Source organism: Hemitrygon akajei, chromosome 6 (assembly GCF_048418815.1).
Source record: "Hemitrygon akajei chromosome 6, sHemAka1.3, whole genome shotgun sequence".
Classification (NCBI taxonomy): domain Eukaryota; kingdom Metazoa; phylum Chordata; class Chondrichthyes; order Myliobatiformes; family Dasyatidae; genus Hemitrygon; species Hemitrygon akajei.
In genome coordinates, this window is record NC_133129.1 from 93,260,830 (window position 1) to 93,283,405 (window position 22,576).

General features: G+C 44.1%; 1 protein-coding gene across 2 annotated transcripts in view; it reads right to left on the reverse strand.

The window, feature by feature from the left end:
• Positions 1 to 22,576, reverse strand: part of LOC140729283 (polyunsaturated fatty acid 5-lipoxygenase-like) — a 68,842-nt gene that overhangs the window by 22,848 nt on the left and 23,418 nt on the right. For both annotated transcript variants that reach the window (XM_073048886.1, XM_073048885.1), the window contains exons 6-11: positions 20,979 to 21,148; positions 10,038 to 10,181; positions 8,730 to 8,933; positions 6,801 to 6,887; positions 4,405 to 4,574; positions 2,792 to 2,913 (exon numbers count right to left, since the gene is read on the reverse strand). In XM_073048886.1, coding sequence (XP_072904987.1) covers positions 2,792 to 2,913; positions 4,405 to 4,574; positions 6,801 to 6,887; positions 8,730 to 8,933; positions 10,038 to 10,181; positions 20,979 to 21,148 — 897 coding nt within the window. The remainder of the gene's footprint in view (positions 1 to 2,791; positions 2,914 to 4,404; positions 4,575 to 6,800; positions 6,888 to 8,729; positions 8,934 to 10,037; positions 10,182 to 20,978; positions 21,149 to 22,576) is intronic.

Sequence of the window (22,576 nt, forward strand, 5' to 3'; positions counted from 1 at the left end):
AATTTAGAACACTGAGGGGAGGTCTCATTGAAAACAATCGAATGTTGAAAGGCCTAGAGTGGATGTGGAGAGAATGTTTATAGTGGGGGAGTCTTGGACCAGAGGGTACAACTTCAGAATAGAGGGATGTCCATTTAGAATAGAGATTAGAAGGAATTTCTTTACCCAGAGGGTGGTGAATCTATGGAATTAATTGCCACAGCTGGCTGTGGAGATCTGGTCATTGAGTGTATTTAAAGTGGAGGTTGATAGATTCTTGATAAGAGGGTGTGAACGGTTACAGGGAGAAGGCTTAAGAATGGGGTTGAGAGGGAAATAGATCAGCCATGATGAAATGGGGGAGCAGACTTGATGGGCAGAATTTCCTAAATCTGGTCCAATATTTTATGGTCTTATAGTTTTCATCCTGCACTTTACCGCTTAACTGCAGTGCACTCTCTGTACCCTTTATACTTTATTCTGCATTGTTATTACACATAATACTACCCATTACACCAGTGCTGTTTTGGGCAGCAATGAAGGTCCTCCATCTCAGGTGGTGTTCAGGGCTTCCTTCATCATATCAGTCACTTGGTTTTCACTATAGTCAATCATGCAAGTCTCAGGTGGAGACTCAGACATCATGCACAGATGTAGAAGGAATCTTCATTGCTGTTTCTGTAACTATTTTGTTTTACCTGTCAGGGTTGTTAGCCCTGAGCCGAACCCCTGAACCTGGAGGACTGGTGGACCACTCTTCATCTTTCTTCTACTCTTTGACCTGTTTGGCATGAGTGATCCTACCAAGAGCCAAATCATAAAGCCCTGAATCCAGCCAATGTAGCTCTCTGGGTCATTGAGGCACTCAAGCTTCCAAACCATGACAAAGTTGAGGTCCTCTTGGAGGTGCATTGTTCTATTTCAATGCACTGTGTATTGCTTTGATCTGAATGAACATTATACAAGACAAATTTTCACTCTAATTTGGTACATGTGACAATGGTAAACCAACATCAATACTAACAACACACACAAAATGCTGGAGGAACTCAGCAGGTCAGGCAGTGTCTATGCAAAGGAATTAACAGTCGACATTTCAGGTTGAAACCATCCACGACCCTAAACTTCGTCTGTTTATTCCTCTGTATAGATGCTGCTTGACCTGCTGAGTTCCTCCAGCCTTGTGTGTCTATTACTCTGGATTTTCAACATCTCGTGTGTTTACCAATACTGACAATCCTTTGTGATTTCCATTTTAATCTTCTCATTTTCCCATCAGCTTCCTGCAGATTCTACCCCTCATCAAAGCACTTGCATATGACTCCAGACCCAGCACAGTAATTTTCAGTGGCCAATTGGTCTACCAGCCCTCTAATGCTTGGGACATGGGCTGAAAACAGGACACCTTCAGTGCTGCAGCTAGTAAAGCTGCTACCTTCCAGCTCCAGAGAAGCAGGTTTGATCCCAACCTCTGCTTCTGTCTGTATGTGGAGCTCTCTCTGTAGCCATGTGGACTTCCCCCTACGTGTTCCTGTTTCCTCCCACATCCCAACAACTTGCAGGTCAGTAGGTTAATTTTCTAAACTAGTATGTGGGTGAAGGGTGGAATCTGGGGAAAATAAATTGAGATAAGTGTAAAAGTGTGTCAGCAGAAATTGTGGGACGAAGTCTTGGGTCTTGGGCAAGTTCGATCTTTGCGATTTGTGAATTATACTTGTTTTTAGAGGACTCTGCAGTTCATGTTATATGGGTTTCTGGTTACTCCTTTTCATTCCTATTCTGCGTGATTTTGACTGGGATGGACTGACTCTGCGATCGGAGTCAATGAATGGCACAATGCTAAACTGAACTGAACATTCCTAGACTGTTTCAAGGATTCTGCGATTTGATGCTTAATATTCTGTCCGCTATTCCCTCACTTTTTGCTATTTGCATAATTTGTTTTTTTTGTTGTTCATATTGGGTGTTTGATGTTTTACTTTTGAACGGGTTCCATGGTGTTTCTTTGTTGTGGCTGCCTGTGGGAAGATGAATCTCAAGGTTTTATACTGCATACATACATTGACAACAAATGTACTTTGAATCTTTGAATCCTTCCAAAGGGTTCATGTTGGTTAGCATGGACTCAATGGGTCAAAAGGCCTGTTTCAATGCTCCATGACGCATAGACACCCAAGGGAAATCCTCTTGGTCACAAAACAGCAAAACTCTACACATTGTCATTACCCAAGGTCAGGACTGAACCCAGGGTTGCTGAGACAGGGAGGCAGTAACTTTATCACCTGCACCATGGAGCTGCACTCAGTATTGTGGCTACATTTGGATCATCAAGCAGGCATTAGGTAGAAAGAAGAGAAAAGTCATGAGCCAAGTGTCTGAGTAGCTGGAATGTGTCCCACAGTCCGGTAGCTGGAAAATTTATGGCCTTAAATAAACCTACTTTAACACGCTGACCCTGAAGTTACAATGAAAACCCCAGGAACAGAGACCTGCCACTCATCCTCCTCTACCTTCTACATGACTCCAGACCCAGTACAATGGCTGAGTCCTAACCTCCCCACCCTCCCCACCCCCCCGCGCTCAGAGGGCAATGAACAATGGGCATTGCTGACAGCGTCCTTATCTCAAGAGTGGTAAAACCCTAGTGGTCACTTCATCTCTTGGATCCAGGTTCCAAACAGGAGGATATAGTGGTTCAGGACAAGATCCATTTTTTGGAGAGGTTGACAATGGGGCAACACCTGGAGCTGCTCTTTTCTCACCTGATTGCTGTCCCCCCCAACTATACCTCAAAACTAGAACTTCCACTCACCAATTTCAGGAAGCTCTGCAAATCCCTCTTGGACCACATCCTTCAGCCAAGCCTGCAACTCCACATCTTCAAGTACGTCACAGTCACTCTTATAGTACAGCCCCATGATGTTTTTCACATACCTGTGGAACAGAAACATGATTAAGCAGCCCCCTCCATCTTGCCTGTCTGCAAGACCCTTCTCTGAGAAACCCTTCTGTCTAAGCCCTCCTCTAGTCTCGGTCTCAACCTGGAAATACGTTGCTGTTCCTCCATCGTCCATGGGTCCAAACCCCGTGACTCTCTTTCCAACATTACTGTTCACCAGAGGAGTGACATTTAAGCCAGATGTGTGCAGGGGAGCAGAGATAACTGGTAAATTTGTGAATTGATAATTAGGTTCATACCGAGTGCAGTGAAAAACTTATGCTTTGTATGCAATCTAATTTCATTACATCAGTGCATTGAGGTAGTGCAAGGGAAAAGCAATAACAGGATGCAGAATAGAGTGTTACACTTGCAGAGGAAGTGCAGTGCAGACAGACAACATGGTGCAAGGGTCATAACGAGGTAGATTGTGAGGGCAAGGGTCTATCTTATTATACTGGGATATGTTCAATAATCGTATAACATCAGGACAGAAGCTGTTGTTGAATCATGTGGTGCGTGCTTTCAGGCTTTTGTACCTTCTGCCCAATGGGGGGGGGGGGTGGTGGAAGTTGGAAGAGAGAATGTTCATGGTGGGTGGAGTCTTTGATTATGCTGGCTGATTTACCAAAACAGCTACAAGTGTAGAAGAGAGAATATTTTTTTTTCTCTCACACGAATCGAGCTGTGTCCACAAGTTCACAGTTTTTTCCATGGAGTATAGAATTCTGGGTGGAAGGGAACAAAAGGCTTGTGAGGAAATATGTAGAAAAGCTGCAGAGAGTGGACAATGACCCGGGTAGTAGAAACAAGAGGCAGTTGACATTTTCTAAGGGGGAATTAAAGAGGCACTTGATAAGGAATAATTTGCCACACTGTTGTGAAAGAACAGGCATGTGGGTGTGATGGATTTGTTGTACCAGCAGAGAATTGATGGGCATAATGGCCACTTTTCCTGCTGTGACAAGTTTTCTCATCTCCTTTGCCAAACTTTAGCAACTAGGGGCCAGTAATGAGCTGCTGAAGGAATTCAGCAGGCCAGCAGCATCTCTGGAGGGAAATCAACGGTGCGATGTTTTAGACCCTCCTCTGAAGAAGAGATCCTGCTCCCTCTTATTTAGAGTGGCTGCCAGTGTGTTGGCTTCTTCCCAACATGGAAACCCTCTGCACCTGATTCCTGAAACATTGACTGTCCAATTCCCTTTACAGATGCTGCATGATCCGTTGAGTTTCCCCAGTGCTTTGTCCATGACTCTAGCTCCAAGCATCTGTTGTCTCTTGTTCAAAGTTTAATGTTGAAAGTAAATTGTTTAATCAAAGTACATATACGTCACTATATTCTACCCTGATATTCATTTTCTTGAGGGGATTCACAGTCGAACAACTAAATACAATATAATGCAGTCCAAAATCAAAATGAAACTCTATACACAAAGACTGACAAACAACATGTAATCCAGTTGTCCCTGACTTCCAAAGGAACTTACTTGTTGATTGCACCCCAGATTTGGAGTCCATCATCCCGATAGAAGTATTCCTTCAGTCCTTGGACTCCACGGTCCTGCAAGTTGTCGGGGAGACATATGGACCTGTAGGTGAACGACTTAAATATCTTCTGGACAACCGCATCCAGGCCAGGGCCACCTGAGGCTGCTAGCTGGGGGGAGAAAATATCAAAGTAGATTTCTCCATTTAGAATTGAATTATTTGTGGGAGCTATAGATGAATGAAGTGCCTCTCAAACCTCATCCAATGCATTAAGATCAAGGAAGATTTCATCACTACTTCAATTCTCTATATCCATTTATGCCCACCTCCACCCCTCCCCCACCACCACCAGCATAAGCCAACCCTGGATAATTTTCACCCCTTACTTAACAAGAACAGTAGTGTAGCGAGCAACATGGGTCCAATTCCCATTGCAGTCTGTACAGAGTTTGTATGTTCTCCCTGTGGGTTTACTGTGGGTGTTCCAGTGTCCTCCCACATTCCAAAGATGTACTGGTTAGTGGGTTAATTGGTCACAGGAGTGTAATTGGACGGGGCCAGCTCATTGGTCTGGAAGGACCTGTTACTGTGCTAATTAAATAAAGAAATAATTGCATTTACTCTGCTTAGAAAATGGAAATTGGCCTGTTAGACAACTGAGTCTGTGCTGACCCATTTGCACGAATCCTACATTAAAACATCTCTTCATCTGCCCATCACCTTCCTCTAAGTGCCCCTCTTTCTTCACTTTCTCCGATGGTCTATTCTCCTCTCTCAGGTTCCTTTTCAGTCTACCCCTCTTCCATCTAGCCTTCTTCAATCACTTCTCTACTCCTATCTCTCCATTCCTCTGTCAGAAATTTTCTTTCTCCTCTTCTTACATCATTTCATCCTTTCTGATTTAATTTTTCTCTAAATTTTGCTTTACTTTCTTTCTCTGTATCTTTCCTTCATCCTCCCTTACTATCTCTTTTGCATTCCTTCCATCTTTCTATTCATAATTCTTTGACCTTCTTTCCTCCCATTCTTCCAAATGGTCTACTCTTCTCTTCTATCAGATTCCTTATTCTTCTGTTCTAACATTTCCACCCATCAGCTGCTACCTTGTACTCCTTTCCCTCCCCTCATTCCTTATTCTGGCTTCTTGTTCCTTGCCAGTCCTGAATGAAGGCTTTTAGCCCAAAATGTCAAGTATCCTCCTCTATAGGTGCTGCTTGACCTGCTGAGTTTGCCCAGCATTTGTGAATTACATTAAAGCCATTTTTGACTAACCATATAGTCAAATTAAGAATTATAAAGCTCAATTGTTTAATTGCATATTGTGTACTGTTCGTTATTTCAAGGTACTGATTTGTAACAGGACACATTGCACAGCATCCACCCAAACAAGATTTCTTAAGTTTGGCTGGGCTGGGGGCTATCATCTCCTATATTAAGCTGTGAGCTGAAGTGAGAGTTACATAGAGCTAGGTTGCCTTAGACTTTTCCATAGTACTGTATACTATGCGATCAAGCTAAGTGGCTTAGCTGATCAATTACCAAGGGTGAATATGTCAAATACTAGAGGCATAACTTTAAGGTGAGAGAGCTTTTTTGTTACACAGGGTGCTTGGAAAGCATTGCCTAAGGAGGTAGAGAAAGTAGGAAGTTTAAGAGGCATTAGGCAAGCACACATAAACACATCAATTATGCACTGGTTAATGTTAATTTTAAATTGGTGTCATGGTTAGCACTGACATCATGGCCAAAGTGCCTTTTCTTGTGCTGTAATGTTCTGTGTTTGAGAACACCCACACAAAGAAACATAATCTTCACATCTTCCCTGGCTCCTCTGGAGCTATCCAAGGTGCTGAATTCAAGATAAGACATTAAAGGACCCCATCTTTCCAGTAGGTTGGCCGGGGAGGGGGTGGAGGGGGGGTGTGAGTGTAGAAGATTGTGGAAGACTGCTAAAAGATTCTGATGTATTGAGTGTTGGTCAAACAGATTGTGAAACCTTGCAGTAATGAATTTGAATGGCCTTGATTAAAGATTATGGATCAGCTTTATTTATCACATGCATATCGAAACATACAGTGCTATGCACTGTTTACATCAAATTAAATCAGTGAGATTGTTCTGGGCAGCCTGCAAGTGTCACCATGCATCTGGTGCCAAACAACTCACTAAACCTAACCCAGTGTCCTTGGAATGTGGAAAGGAACTCGAGCACCCGGAAGAAATCCATGTGGTCGCAGGGAGCAGGTACAAACTCTTTACAGATAGCAGAGGAAATCGAACTCCAGTTTTACAGCTGGCATTGTAATAGTGTCACGCTAACTGCTACATTACTATACAGCCCTTGAAGAATGAAATTTCAGCAGTTTGTGATCCAAGCCACAATGGGGTGACTTACTCTGGCAATGATACCATCCTTGCCCATGAGCCCAGTTCTGCTCCGCGTGTTTATCTCCAGTGTGTATCTCGTATGCGGAATCAGAAGCTGAGGAAAGAAATGATAGGTCACCAGATTAAGCAGAGCAGCCTGGGATGGCAATCAACTTCATAATTTATTTTGTTGAAGTGCAGCACTGAATAGGCCCTTCTGGTTCTGAGCTGTGCCACCCAGCAATCCCCTGATTTAACCCTATACTAGCTACAGGACAATTTACAATGATCAATTAACCTATCAACCAGTATATTTTTGGAACGTGAGAGGAAACGAGAGCACCTAGAGGAAACCCATGCAGTCACATAGAGAAAGTACAAACTCCTTACAAACAGTGGCAGAAATTTTACCCTGGGTTGCTGGTACTGTAAAGCATTGTGCTAATCACTGTGCTACTGTTCCACCCCAACTCAGACCTTTGTCTGACAAAGGAGACTCCACACAGAACTGCTGGAAAAGAGAGTGGAAAGTGAGGCTTATTGTTGGTGAACTTCCCTCTCCTTCCATTATCTCACCAGTAAGGGGCAGGGAGAATGTGTGGCCATGGTTTTAGCCACTTTTACAAATAATCCCTTTGATCTGTCCTTTTCATGGACGATCGAGGAAACTTGGACTAGAATCAGGAACACACACAAAATGCTGGAAGAGCTCATCAGGCCAGGCAGCATCTATGGAAATGGCCTTGATCCAGTAAAGCTTCATTAAACTTAGGTCTCAATGAAACTCCACGCACTAGTCCCTAGTGAAGCTCGTTCCACTATAGTCCCAATGAGGCTTCACCCTCCATTGTCATTAATGAAGCTCTGCCCACGAGAACCCAATGAAGCTCAGCCTATAATTGTCCTCAGTCAAGCACAACCCCCATAGTCCACAGTAATCCCACACACAATAGTCTCCAGTGAAGCTCCTTCTGCAGACTCATCAAGGTCTACCCACCATAGTCCCCAATGAAGCTCCACTCATAATGGTCTCCAGTCAAGCTCTACTCTCCATTGTCCCCAGTGAAGCACTGCCTACCATAGCCCCAGTGGAGTCTCTGTCCTGAGAATTCCTAACCAAGGTTTACTAACCATTGACCCCAGTGAAGCTCCTCCCATGATTGTTCCCTGTCAAACCCCTCCCACCACAGACCCCAATTGAGGCCTGTGAACCCTAGCCCCCAGTGATGGTGCTCCCACTAGTCCTCAGTCAAGGTCTACCCATCCTTCTCCCAAGTGAAGCTCCACCCATGACTGTCCCCAGTAAAGCACCTCCCACCATTGTCCCCAATCAATGACCATTTGCTATTTTCTACAGTGAAGCCCCGTTCATGGTGATCCCCAGTGAAACCATGTCTACCAAAACTTCAGTGAAACTCTGACCACCCTAGTCTGCAGTGAAGCTCCTCCTACTATTGTTCCCAGGTAAGCAACTACTCTCAATAGGGTGCAGTGAAGATGGGGTGATACAGGAAAGGAAGAATAGGAATAGGGAGGGGAAGTGTAAGAGAGGGACAAAGAAGGGAGGAACAGTAGGGGAGAGACAGAGGATAAGCACAGTGGGATATCGGCAGTAGCAGCCGATGGGCAGGGAGCCCAATGAACAAGATTGATATTTCTGGGGAATTTCACAATATGGATGGGAGAGCTGCAGAAAGCTCTCCACAGCTCGACCTGATACATAGAGATGAGAGAGAGAGAGAAAGAGAAACAATGGATAAAGAGAGAAAGGGAGACAGAGAGAAGAACGGGAAGAAAAAGACACACAGAGACAGAAAGGCAATGAGACAAGGGGAGGACATGGAGGCAAAGAGAAGCAGATGGAGCTGGAATAATAGAGGAGGAGGTAAGTGGAAGGGAGAGAGGACAGAGGGAAGGAGAGATATAGAGGAATAGAAGAAGAGTGAGGGACACTCACCTTGAAGGCAGGGTGCACGGCAGGAAGCTGCCTCAATGTGGCGATGCAGAACACTTCTCCCAGGAGGTGAGTCCCACACAGGTGGAAGCCGATCTGATGCATCTGGAAATCAGAGCTCCGCATCCAGATCTTGGCCAGCAGCCACAGGTTCTCCGGATCCGAGGGCAGGAAGATGGGATTGTTGGGCCCAGGGTGCTGGCCAAGCTGCAGGGGAGGGAAGGTGAAGATTTGAAACAGTGTGGAACGTTGGTCTGGAATAGGAGCCCCGACCCTGAGCTTCCAAAAGCACTCAACACTACTCACTCACTCTTTCTGGTTGCTGTACATTCCCAGAGAACATAGAAGGCCATTCAGCCGACTGATTCCATGCTAACTCCCTGTCACCTTCCCTCTCCCTCAGCTTCAATCTCATCCTTTCCTTTCCCCTCTCCCTGAATCAGAATTAGGTTTAATGTCACCAGCACAGTTTGTGAAATGTTGTTGCTTTCTGGCAGCCATACAGTTCAATTTCGGAATGTGGGGGTTTTCTATGGATCCTTCAGTTCACTCCCACAAAGTAGTGCAAAGGGGAGTAAAAACAACAGTGGAGGTAGAGTTCATGACTTCATTGTCCATTCAGAAATCTAACAGTGGAGGGGAAGCTGTTCCTGAAACATTTGAGTGTGTGTCTTCAGGCTTCTGTACCTTGTCCTTGAGGGTAGCAACGAGAAGAGGACATATCCTGTGTGATGGCAAATCTTAATAATGGATGCCATATCATCTTTTGATGATGTCCTCAAAGCTGGGGAGGCTGGTGCCCATGATGGAAATGGTTGAGTTTGCAACTTTCTACAGCTTTTTTGCAATCATGTGAAGTGACCCTTCCACACCAGATCGTGATTCAATCAGCTAGAATGGTGCCATTGCTCTCTGCCTCCACATCTCTCTATCTACTCTCCCATCTTCTCTTAATCTTTCTTTTCTTCTCTCTCCTATTTTCCTCCTTCTCTTCCCTCACTCCCTTGATTCCTCCCCTTTCCATCGGTCTTCCTCATTTCTCTCCCATCTCCTCCCCTTTTCCCCTCTTTCTTTCCCTCCTTCCTGCTGTTTCCTCTCTCCTTTTCTTTCTCCACCACACTCTGCCACCCCCTCTCATCTCCATCTCCCCTCTGTCTCTCTATGTCTTGTTCTCCCTCTCCATTCCTTTCCAGCCTCAAACTTCCTCCCTCCTTCATCCTCTCTGTTCCTCTCTATCTTCAGACCATTATTGGGCGGCAGTAATGGTCCTTCCATCATTCCCAGATCCCACGTGCCCACTCCCCCAGCTACCTGGATGGCTAGAGGCATCAGCCTGTTCTGGGGTTCCTGGAACAACAAGCAGAGGGGGGCTGCCACGTATTGCTGTTTCCCCTTAATCACATTTCCAATAGTTCCATCCAAGATCTTGTAGTCCACTATGTAAATGTTCCCTTTCTGTGAACAGACACAGGAAACACACACAGTCATAGACAAGAGAGAGAAACATCCTCACTACAAACAAAACAAAAAGCAATTGACTCCCAAAGTGGGGCAACAGCATAACACTTTTAATGCTTTGGTTACCCGCTATTAAGATTTTTGTGCAATTTCTCTGGAAAATCTAATTATGTCAATGGACAGCACAATTCTAAAATGCTGGAGAAACTCAGGAGGTCAGGCCACTTCACAGCTCTCACTTCATTTCCCACTCCCTACCCACCCACCTCTCCTCTCGCCTGGCTTCACCGATCACCTGTCAGCTTGCGCAGAAGAAAACTGGAGATCCATATGCCATTATTATCAGGGGATCAGAGGTTGTCAATAACTTTAAATTCCTTGGCATTATCATTTCAGAGGATCTATCCTGGAATTTGCATATAAGTGCCTTTTATGTTTACTTTCTTAGAACCTTGCGTAGATTTGACATGTCATCTAAAATGTTGACAAACCTCTAGATGCAGAGTGGAGAGTATCCTAGCCTTTAGGCTAGGGCCATCAAACATTCTTCATATGACATGCTATTCCATCCCAGAATCATTTCATGAACCTCCTTTGAACCCTCTTCAGTTTCAGCATATCTTTTCTAAGATAAGGGATGCAAAACTGCACACAAAACTCCAAGTGAGGCCTCACCAGTGCTCTATAAAGCCTCAAACTTACAACCTCGCTTTTATATTCTAGTCCTCTTGAAATGAATGCTAACGTTGCATTTGCCTTCCTCACCACAGGGTCAACCACAAGAAAGCAGCATCCATCAGCAAAGGCCAACACCAAAAAGACATGCTCTCTTCTTGCTGCCACCATCAAGAAGGAAGTACAGGAGCTCATTGTGCTCCTCACCAAGCACCACACCACAAGGTTCAGGAACAGTTATTACCCCTGCACCATCAGGTTTCTGGACCAGCGTAGATAACTTTACTCACCTCAACACTAAAATGATTTCACAACCTATGGACTCACTTTCAAGGACACTACAACTTATGTTCTCAATTTTATTTATCTATTAATTAATTAGTTTGATTGTGCAGTTTGTCTTCTTTTCACATTAGGTGTTTGTCCATCTTTGTACTTAGTTTTTCATTGATTCTATTGTGTTTTTTGTACCTACTGTGTATGCCCACAGGAAAATGATCTTGGGGTAGTATATGGTGACGTTTATGTAATTTGATCATGAATTTACTTTGAAATTTTGAACACCTTCCCCTCTTACCCCTCCATTCAGGCCTGATGAAGGGTCTTGACCTGAATGCTTATACCCCTCAATAGATGTTGCCTGACCTGCTGAGTTCCTCCAGCATTTTGTGTGTTACTCTGTATATCCAGCATCTGCAGAATATCTGTGTCTATCAGTTATGCAAAACTTGGAAGTCCTTGAGAGACCACAGATACCCATCATTCATCTGAACTGAAGTCACAGAAATGCATAAGGTCTTATTATTCTGGAAATTGTGCATTGACATTTGAAATGCAGAGTTGTAATTAATGTAAGCTTGAATGGAAGTGGCTGTCATAGTATGCTCAGCAGTTTTGTCTACTATATAACCATATAACAATTACAGCACGGAAACAGGCCATCTCGGCCCTTCTAGTCAGTGCTGAATGCTTACTCTCACCTAGTCCCATCTACCTGCATTCAGCCCATAACCCTCCATTCCTTTCCTGTCCATATACCTATCCAATTTTTTTTTAAATGACAATATCAAACCTGCCTCTACCACTTCAACTGGAAGCTTGTTCCACACAGCTACCACTCTCTGAGTAAAGAAGTTCCCCCTCGTGTTACCCCTAAACTTTTGCCCCTTAACACTCAACTCATGTCCTCCTGTTTGAATCTTCCCTGCTCTCAATGGAAAAAGCCTATCCATGTCAACTTTATCTATCCCCTGCATAATTTTAAATACCTCTATCAAGTTCCCCCTCAACCTTCTATGCTCCAAAGAATAAAGACCTAACCTGTTCAACCTTTCTCTGTAACTTAGGTGCTCAAACCCAGGTAACATTCTAGTAAATCTTATCTGTACTCTCTCTATTTTGTTGACATCTTTCCTATAATTCGGTGACCAGAACTGTACACGATACTCCAAATTTGGCCTCACCAATGCCTTGTACAATTTTAACATTACATCCCAACTCCAATACTCAATGCTCTGATTTATAAAGGCCAACATACCAAAAGCTTTCTTCACCACCCTATCCACATGAGATTCCACCTTCAGGGAACTATGCACCATTATTCCTAGATTACTCTGTTCTACTGCATTCTTCAATGCCCTACCATTTACCATGTATGCATTCCTACCAAAATGTAGCACCTCACACTTATCAGCATTAAAGTCCATCTGCCATCTTTCAGCCCACTCTTCTAACTGGCCTAAATCTCTCTGCAAGCTTTGAAAACCTACTTCATTATCCACAACACCATCTACCTTAGTATCATCTGCATACTTACTAATCCAATTTACCACCCCATCATCCAGATCATTAATATACATGACAAACGACATTGGACCCAGTACAGATCCCTGAGGCACACCACTAGTCACTGGCCTCCAACCTGACAAACAGTTATCCACCACTACTCTCTGGCATCTCCTATCCAGCCACTATTGAATCCATTTTACTACTTCAATATTAATACCTAATGATTGAACCTTCCTAACTAACCTTCCGTGCAGAACCTTGTCAAAGGCCTTACTCAAGTCCATATAGACAACATCCACTGCTTTACTCTCGTCAACTTTCCTCGTAACCTCTTCAAAAAATTCAATAAGATTTGTCAAACATGACTTTCCACGCACAAATCCAGGTTGACTGTTCCTAATCAGACCCTGTCTATCCAGATAATTATATATACCATCTCTAAGAATATTTTCCATTAATTTACCCACCACTGACGTCAAACTTACAGGCGATAATTGCTAAGTTTACTCTTAGAACCCTTTTTAAACAATGGAACTACATGAGCAATATGCCAATCCTCCGGCACCATCCCCATTTCTGATGACAATTGAAATACTTCTGTCAGAGCCCCTGCTATTTCTACACCAACTTCCCTCAAGGTCTTAGGAAATATCCTGTCAGGACCCGGAGATTTATCTACTTTTATATTCTTTAAAAGTGCCAGTACTTCCTCTTCTTTAATCATCATAGATTCCATAAATACCCTACTTGTTTCCCTTACCTTACACAATTCAATATCCTTCTCCTTCATGAATACCGAAGAAAGGAAATTGTTCAAAATCTCCCCCATCTCTTTTGGCTCACACATAGTTGTCCACTCTGATTCTGTAAGGGACCAATTTTATCCCTCACTATCCTTTTGCTATTAATATAACTGTAGAAACCCTTTGGATTTATTTTCACCTTACTTGCCAAAGCAACCTCATATCTTCTTTTAGCTTTTTTATTTCTTTCTTAAGATTCTTTTTACATTCTTTATATTCCTTGAGCACCTCATTTACTCCATGCTGTTTATATTTATTGTAGATCTTTCTCTTTTTCCAAACCAAGTTTCCAATATCCCTTGAAAACCCTGGCTGTCTCAAACTTTTAACCTTTCCTTTCAACCTAACAGGAACATAAAGATTCTGTACCCTCAAAATTTTGCCTTTAAATGACCTCCATTTCTTTATTATATCTTTCTCATAAAACAAATTGTTCCAATCCACTCCTTCTAAATCTTGTTGCATCCCCTCAAAGTTAGCCTTGAACATCTCTTCTATGTTGCCAGGTCTGGAGGACCTGAGTTACAAGGAAAGATTGAATAGGATAGGACTTTAAGGTAAGTTTGGATTGGTACATGCATGGAGAAGTATGGAGAGCTATGGTCATGGTGCAGGTCCATGGGAGTAGGTGAGTAGGTAGTTTACACGGTTCGGTATGGACTAGATGGGCTGAAGGACTTGTATCTGTGCTGTACTTTTCTATGATTCTATGTTGGATTATTTTTCTGTCTTTTTGCTTGCGTCAATAAGGGATGTGATGTTGAGACCCTATAAGGCACCTATGAGACCACACTTCGGAGTATTGTGTGCAGTTTTGGGCTCCTTATTTTAGAAAGGATATACTGACTTTGGAGAGAGTTCAGAAAAAAATTATGAGAATGATTCTAGGAATGAAAGGGTTACCGTATGAGGAATGTCTGGCAGCTCTTGGGCTGTATTCCCTGGAGTTCAGGAGAATGAGGGGGGATCTCAGAAACATTACAAATGTTAAAGGATCTGAACAGATTAGATATTTCCCATGGTAAGGGAGTCTAGGATAAGAGGGCATGACTTCAGGATTGAAGGATGTCTATTTAGAATTGAGATGCGGAGAAATTACTTTAGTCAAAGGGTGGTAAATCTGTGGAATTTGTTGCCACGAGCGGCTGTGGAGGCCAAGTCATTGGGTGCATTTAAGGTAAAGGTAGACAGGTTCTTGATTAGCCAGGGCATCGAAGGGTATGGGGTGAAGGCAGGGGAGAGGGGATGACTGGAAGAATTGGATCAGCCCATGATTGAATGGTGGAGCAGACTCGATGGGCTGAATGGCCTTATGGTCAACCTCTCACTTTGCATTAAAAAGGTTTTTGTCGGGCAGCACAATGGTGTAACACTATCACAGTGCCAGCGAACAGGTTCAATTCCATTGCTGTCTGAAAGGAGTTTGTGCATTCTCCCCAACACTGCATGTGAATTCCAGTACCCTCCCAAATTCTAGACATATACAGGTTAGTAGGTTGGATCAGATTAGCTTTCTTTGGTACAAGGTCTCTTTCAGCCTGTAGTTGAGACACACAGCTGGGAAATCAGTGTGCAGAATTAAAAGTGTATGCAGGTCATGACTCTCTGCAGTGCTCTCTACCCAGGGCCCTGAGGTACAAGGGAAGGATTGTCACAATTGCCACTGCCTAGAAATGTGTGATGGGTCAGTGTAGAGGGAGTTTTACTCTGTGTTTGACCCTGGGAGTGTGTGATGGGACGGTGTAGAAACATAGAAGATAGGTGCAGGTGTAGGCCATTCGGCCCCGAGCCTGCACCACCATTCAGTATGATCATGGCTGATCATCCAACTCAGAACCCTGTACCTGCTTTCTCTCCATACCCCCTGATCCCTTTAGCCACAAGGGCCATATCTAACTTCCTCTTAAATATAGCCAATGAACCGGCCTCAACTGTTTCCTGTGGCAGAGAATTCCACAGATTCACCACTCTCTGTGTGAAGAAGTTTTTCCTCACCTCAGTCCTAAAAGACTTCCCCTTTATCCTTAAACTGTGACCCCTCGTTCTGGACTCCCCCAGCATCAGAATCTAGCCTGTCCAATCCCTTTAGAATTTTATACGTTTCAATAAGATCCCCCCTCAATCTTCTAAATTCCAGTGAGTATAAGCCTAGTCGATCCAGTCTTTCTTCATATGAAAGTCCTGCCATCCCAGGAATCAATCTGGTGAACCTTCTTTGTACTCCCTCTATGGCATGAATGTCTTTACTCAGATTATGGGACCAAAACTGCACACAATACTCCAGCTGTGGTCTCACCAAGGCCTTGTACAACTTCAGTAGAGCCTCCCTGCTCCTGTACTCGAATCCTCTTGCTATGAATGCCAACATACCATTTGCCTTTTTCACTGTCTGCTGTACCTGCATGCCCACTTTCAATGACTGGTGTACAATGACACCCAGGTCTCGTTGCATCTCCCCTTTTCCCAATCATCCACCATTCAGATAATAATCTCTTTTCCTGTTCTTGCAACCAAAGTGGATAACCTCACATTTATCCACATTAAATTGCATCTGCCATGAATTTGCCCACTCACCTAACCTATCCAATTCACCCTGCATCCTCTTAGCATCCTCCTCACAGCTAACACTGCCGCCCAGCTTTGTGTCATCTGCAAACTTGGAGATGCCGCATTTAATTCCCTCATCTAAATCATTAATATATATTGTAAACAACTGAGGTCCCAGCACTGAGCCTTGCGGTACCCCACTAGTCACCGCCTGCCAATCTGAAAAGATCCTGTTTATCCCCACTCTTTGCTTCCTGTTTGCCAACCAATTCTCTATCCACATCAATACCATGCCCCCAATACTGTGTGCTTTAAGTTTGCACACTAATCTCCTGTGTGGGACCTTGTCAAAAGCCTTTTGAAAATCTAAATATACCACATCCACTGGTTCTCCCCTATCCACTCTACTAGTTACATCCTCAAAAAATTCTATAAGATTCGTCAGACATGATTTTCCTTTCACAAATCCATGCTGACTTTGTCCGATGATTTCACCTCTTTCCAAATGTGCTGTTATCTCATCTTTGATAACCGACTCTAGCATTTTCCCCACCACTGATGTCAGGCTAACCGGTCTATAACTCCCCGGTTTATCTCTCCCTCCTTTTTTAAAAAGTGGGGTTACATTAGCCACCTTCCAATCCTCGGGAACTAATCCAGAATATAAAGAGATTTGAAAAATTATCACTAATGCATCCACTATTTCTTGGGCTACTTCCTTATGCGCTCTGGGATGCAGACCATCTGGCCCTGGGGATTTATCTGCCTTTAATCCCTTCAATTTAGACAGATAGACAGACATACTTTATTGATCCTGAGGGAAATTGGGTTTTGTTACAGCTGCACCAACCAAGAATAGTGAAGAAATATAGCAATATAAAACCATAAATAATTAAATAATAAGTTAATCATGCCAAGTGGAAGTAAGTCCAGGACCAGCCTATTGGCACAGGGTGTCTGACACTCCGAGGGAGGAGTTGTAACATTTGATGGCCACAGGTAGGAATGACTTCCTATGACGCTCAGTGTTACATCTCGGTGGAATGAGTCTCTGGCTGAATGTACTCCTGTGCCTAACCAGTACATTATGGAGTGGATGGGAGTCATTGTCCAAGATGGCATGCAACTTAGACAGCATCCTCTTTTCAGGCACCACCGTCAGAGAGTCCAGTTCCACCTCCACAACATCACTGGCCTCACGAATAAGTTTGTTGATTCTGTTGGTGTCTGCTCCCCTCAGCCTGCTGCCCCAGCACACAACAGCAAACATGATAGCACTGGCCACCACGGCCTCACAGAACATCCTCAGCATCGTCCGGCAGATGTTAAAGGTCCTCAGTCTCCTCAGGAAATAGAGACGGCTCTGACCCTTCTTGTAGACAGCCTCAGTGTTCTTTGACCAGTCCAGTTTATTGTCCATTCGTATCCCCAGGTATTTATAATCCTACACCATGTCCACACTGACCCCTTGGATGGAAACAGGGGTCTCCAGTGCCTTAGCCCTCCTCAGGTCCACCACCAGCTCCCTAGTCTTTTTCACATTAAGCTAACACCACTTCCCTACTAACATGTATTTCCCTCAGTTCCTCCATCTCACTAGACCCTCGGTCCCCTACTATTTCCGGAAGATTATTTATGTCCTTCTTAGTGAAGACAGAACCAAAGTAGTTATTCAATTCTGTCTGCCATGTCCTTGTTCCCCATGATCAATTCACCTGTTTCTGACTGTAAGGGACCTACATTTGTCTTAACCAATCTTTTTCTTTTCACATATCTATAAAAGCTTTTACAGTCATTTTTTAATGTTCCCTGCCAGCTTTCTCTCAATCTTTTTTCCCTTTCCTAATTAAGCCCTTTGCCCTCCTCTGCTGGACTCTGAATTTCTCCCAGTCCTCAGGTGTGCCGCTTTTTCTGGCTAATTTGTATGTTTCTTCCTTGGAATTGATACTATCCCTAATTTCCCTTGCACTACCTTCCCTGGTTTATTCTTTTGCCAAACTGGAATGAACACTTGTTGTAGTTCATCCACACGATCTTTAAATGCTTGCCATTGCATATCCACCGTCAACCCTTTAAGTATCATTTGTCAGTCTATCTTAGCTAATTCACGTCTCATACCTTCAAAGTTACCCTTCTTTAAGTTCAGAACCTTTGTTTCTGAATTAACTATGTCACTCTCCATCTTAATGAAGAATTCCACCATATTATGGTCACTCTTACCCAAGGGGCCTCGCACAACAAGATTGCTAACTAACCCTTCCTCATTGTTCAACACCCAATCTAGAATAGCCTGATCTCTAGTTGGTTCCTCGACATGTTGGTTCAGAAAATCATCCTGTATATATTCCAAGAAATCCTCTTCCTCAGCACCCTTACCAATTTGGTTCACCCAATCTATATGTAGATTGAGGTCACCCATTATAACTACTGTTCCTTTATTGCACACATTTCTAATTTCCTGTTTAATGCTATTTCCAACCTCACTACTACTGTTAGGTGGCCTGTACACAACTCTCACCAGCGTTTTCTGCCCCTTAGTGTTATGCAGCTCTACCCATATCGATTCCACATCCTCCAGGCTAATGTCCTTCCTTTCGATTGCGTTAATCTCCTCTCTAACCAGCAACGCTACCCCACTTCCTTTTCTTTCCTGTCTATCCCTCCTGAATATTGAGCTCCCATCCTTGGTCACCCTGGAGCCATGTCTCTGTGATCCCAACTATATCATATTCATTAATAACTATCTGCACATTCAATTCATCCATTAATGCTCCTCGCATTGACACACAAAGCCTTCAGGCTTGTTTTTACAACACTCTTAGCCCTAATACAATTATGTTGAAAAGTTGACCTTTTTGATTTTTGCCCTGGATTTGCCTGCCTGCCACTTTTACTTTTCACCTTACTACTTTTTGCTTCTACCCTCATTTTACACTCCTCTGTCTCTGCACTTGTTCCCATCCACCTGCCACATTAGTTTAAATCCTCCTGAACAGCAGTAGCAAATGCTCCCCCTAGGACATTGGTTCCAGTCCAATCCAGGTGCAGACCGTCCTGTTTGTACCGGTCCCACCTTCCCCAGAACTGGTTCCAATGCCCCAGAAATTTGAATCCCTCCCCCTTCCACCATTTTTTAAGCCACGTATTCATCTGAAATATCCTCCTATTTCTACACTGACTAGCACGTGGCACTAGTAGTAATCCAGAGATTATTACCTTTGTGGTCCTACTTTTTAGTTCATCTCCTAACTCCCTAAATTCACCTTGTAGGACCTCATCCTACAAATTACCTATATCGTTGGTACCTACGTGCACCACGACCACTGGCTGTTCACCCTCCCACTCCAGAATGTCCTGCAGCCGCTCAGAAACATCCTTGACCCTTGCACCAGGGAGGCAACATACCATCCTGGAGTCTTGTTTGCAGCCGCAGAAATGCCTATCTATTCCCCTTACAATCAAATCCCCTATCACTATAGTTCTCCCACTCCTTTTCCTTCCCTCCTGTGCCACAGAGCCACCCATGGTGCCATGAACTCAGCTGCTGTTGCCTTCCCCTGATGAGACATCTCCCCCAACAGTATCCAAAACTGTATATCTGTTTAGGAGGGAGATGACCTCAGGGGACTCCTGCACTACCTGCCTACTGCTACGCTGTCTAGTGGCCACCCATTCCCTTTCTGCCTGTGTAGCCTTTACCCGTGGTGAGACCAACTCACTGAACATGCTATTCACGACTTTCTCAGCATCACGGATGCTCCAGTATGAATCCAATTGCAGCTTCAGACGCTCAATGCGGTCTGCCAGAAGCTGCAGCTGGACACACTTCCTGCACACATAGTCGTCAGGGACACTGGAAGTATCCCTGATTTCCCACATGCTGCAGGATGAACAAACCACGGGGCCGATCTCAGCTGACATGACCTACCCAATAGTTGCCTCAACTTTTGAAACGTTCTCCTTTTAAAGGAATTTACCCAGCCTTACCTCACTTGGAGTGAAGCTTGTCCTCAGCCTCTGCTCGTCAAAGCCTTCCTACTCTGTCTCCCTCTGCTCCGTCGCCCGCTCCATCAAACTGCTCTCTTTTAAATGCACCTGCTGTCTCACGGTCCGATTTACACGCGCTTGCGCAGTCGTGCCCCCTGTTAAACTGCCGAAGAAAATTTAAGGCTCCCGTAGAGGGAGCTTCACTCTGTGTCTGACCTTGGGAATGGGATCTCTGTATCTAAGCTGGCCAATTAATCTGCAAACCAGCACATCTTTGGGATGGGAGAGGAATCTAAAGAAACACACACATGTAACACTTACCCAACAGGCTGGTATATGTCTAGGGGAAAAGGAGATCCAGCCACTCACCAACCCCACCTCCCGTACACGCAGGTGCTGGGAGAATGAAGTTTATGCTGCGCGCACACACACCATATCAAACTCACACCAGATACCGTTATGGAATACACTTTAAAGATTTTACTAAAAGAGTACTATGCAATGCAGTATATATGAAGGAAAAGAAAATAAAGTAAAAGGCACCAACTTATCAAAGTTCAGGCAGTTTAGTGCACATCGTTGGAGCTCAACCATCGAACCATTCGACCCCTCGTCACTTTCCTTCGACCTCCACGTCCTTGCACCTGGGACCACTCTTGTGGTCGACCGAGCAGTGCAGCGCACGTCCACCTTCCTCAGCGTCTTCTTCCCGACTCCCCTGAAAAGACCGCGAAAACCCCCAAGCTCCCAGCCTCACAAGACAAAATAACATTCCCCATTGGTCAACAAATGAATACAATCCCGATATCAGCAAGTCTTAAGCTAAGTAACTGCGAGAGAAAGCACTTATCATACAAAGAAGCATTCCTACTCTTAACAAAACAAAGAAGCCATTTTGATTAACAGGGAGAATCTCTCTCTCTCTCATATTGTGAGGTAGCAGCTGTACCTGCTGCTCCATCCTTTGAATCTAGTACCTGCCACATGCACGCACCTTCAATTCCTGTGCCAGTGTAGAGCCTCCGAGAAACTGGTTGACCATGGTGTCTGTCACAGGGAATTTCTTTGGGATCTCCATGCACCTCTCGATCAAGCAGGGATTGCAACCATTTTTGAACTGGTACCCAAAGAACCAGTCTTCCTTCCAATGTTTTGCCACGTAGACTGGTAAATAATGGAAATGGAATTGGGGGGAGGGGGGGAGGTAGAGAGAAAGGAGCAATAAGAAGAAACTTATCACATGAATAATGATCTCCAGTAGAAAAATGCCTTCTACTAGGTTGTTCTGTGACCATAAAAGTACATAGAGATGGCGAACACCCTCTGCCCTTCCTTGATCGTTGGTGAGCTGTTGGTTTCTGTTTGTTTGCTTGAAAAATTTCAAAGCTCTCGTTAGCCTCTTTGTGTAGCATCCTTTGCAATTTATGTACAAAACCTCCAAAGGCGGTGTTATTGAATGCTCTGATGATGCCAAGGTGTGTGGTGGGGTGATTGGGCAGTCTGTGGGGCGGGGGGGAATAGACAGTCAATCTTTCAAGTTGAGACACATGCTGTCCAGATGGGGACTTGGTCCAAGACGTTGACAGTCCATTTCCCTCCACAGCTGCTACCTGAATCACTGAGTTCCACCCACAGACTGTAGCACCAGAATCCACCACCTTATCTTTGCAGAAGCCAGGAAGAGGATGTCTGAGGCTACAAAGAAATACAGGCAGCTTACATGAGTGATCAAAGATCTAGCAATGAAGTTTAATGCTCAAATTTGATGGGGGCAAAATTTAAAGAGAAACATGTCACCCGAACAGTGAAAGATTGCAAGCTTTGAAGTTGGTAAATTAGTTTCTAACTGCCACATGTACCGAGATATAGTAAAATGTCAGATTTGTATTCCATCCACACAGATCGTTTCACCACCTCAGTGTATTGAGGTAGTTCAAGGGAAAACATAGAGCAGAGTGAAGAATAAAACATTCTTCTTCTATTCCCCACTCTGGCCTCTTACTGCTTCTCCTCACCTGCCCAACACTTCCCCTGGTGCCTTGCTCCTTCCCTTTCTCCCATGGTCCAATCTCCTCTCTTATCAGATTCCTTCTTCTTCATCCCTTTACCTTGCCCACCCACCTGACTTCACGTATCACCTTCTAGATAATCATTCTTCCCCTCCCCACCTTTTCTATTCTGGCATCTTCCCCTTCCTTTCCAGAGACAGGGAGACATGGGAAGGCAGAGAGAGCCAGAGAGGAAGAAACAAAGAAACTGAACTCTTTCTGTCACGGGATTCAAAGTTTCTTCCTGAAATGGTGGGGGCAATAGGAATGTTTCAAAAGGTTGAAGGGAGATATTTGATAAAGCAAATGGGTGAAGGCTACAATGTGATCAGAGGTGATGTTATTAAATGGTGGGACTAAAATGGGGGCTTCTCTCACTGCCCCCCCATTTACTGAAACCTCACTTCTTGTGACATCACACACTCATAGCCAAAGAGTCATACAGCAGGGAAACAGGCCATTTGGCCCATCTGGTCCATGTTGACCACAATTCCCATCTAAGATCCATTTGCCCATATTTAGTTCATATCCCCCTCAAGCTGAC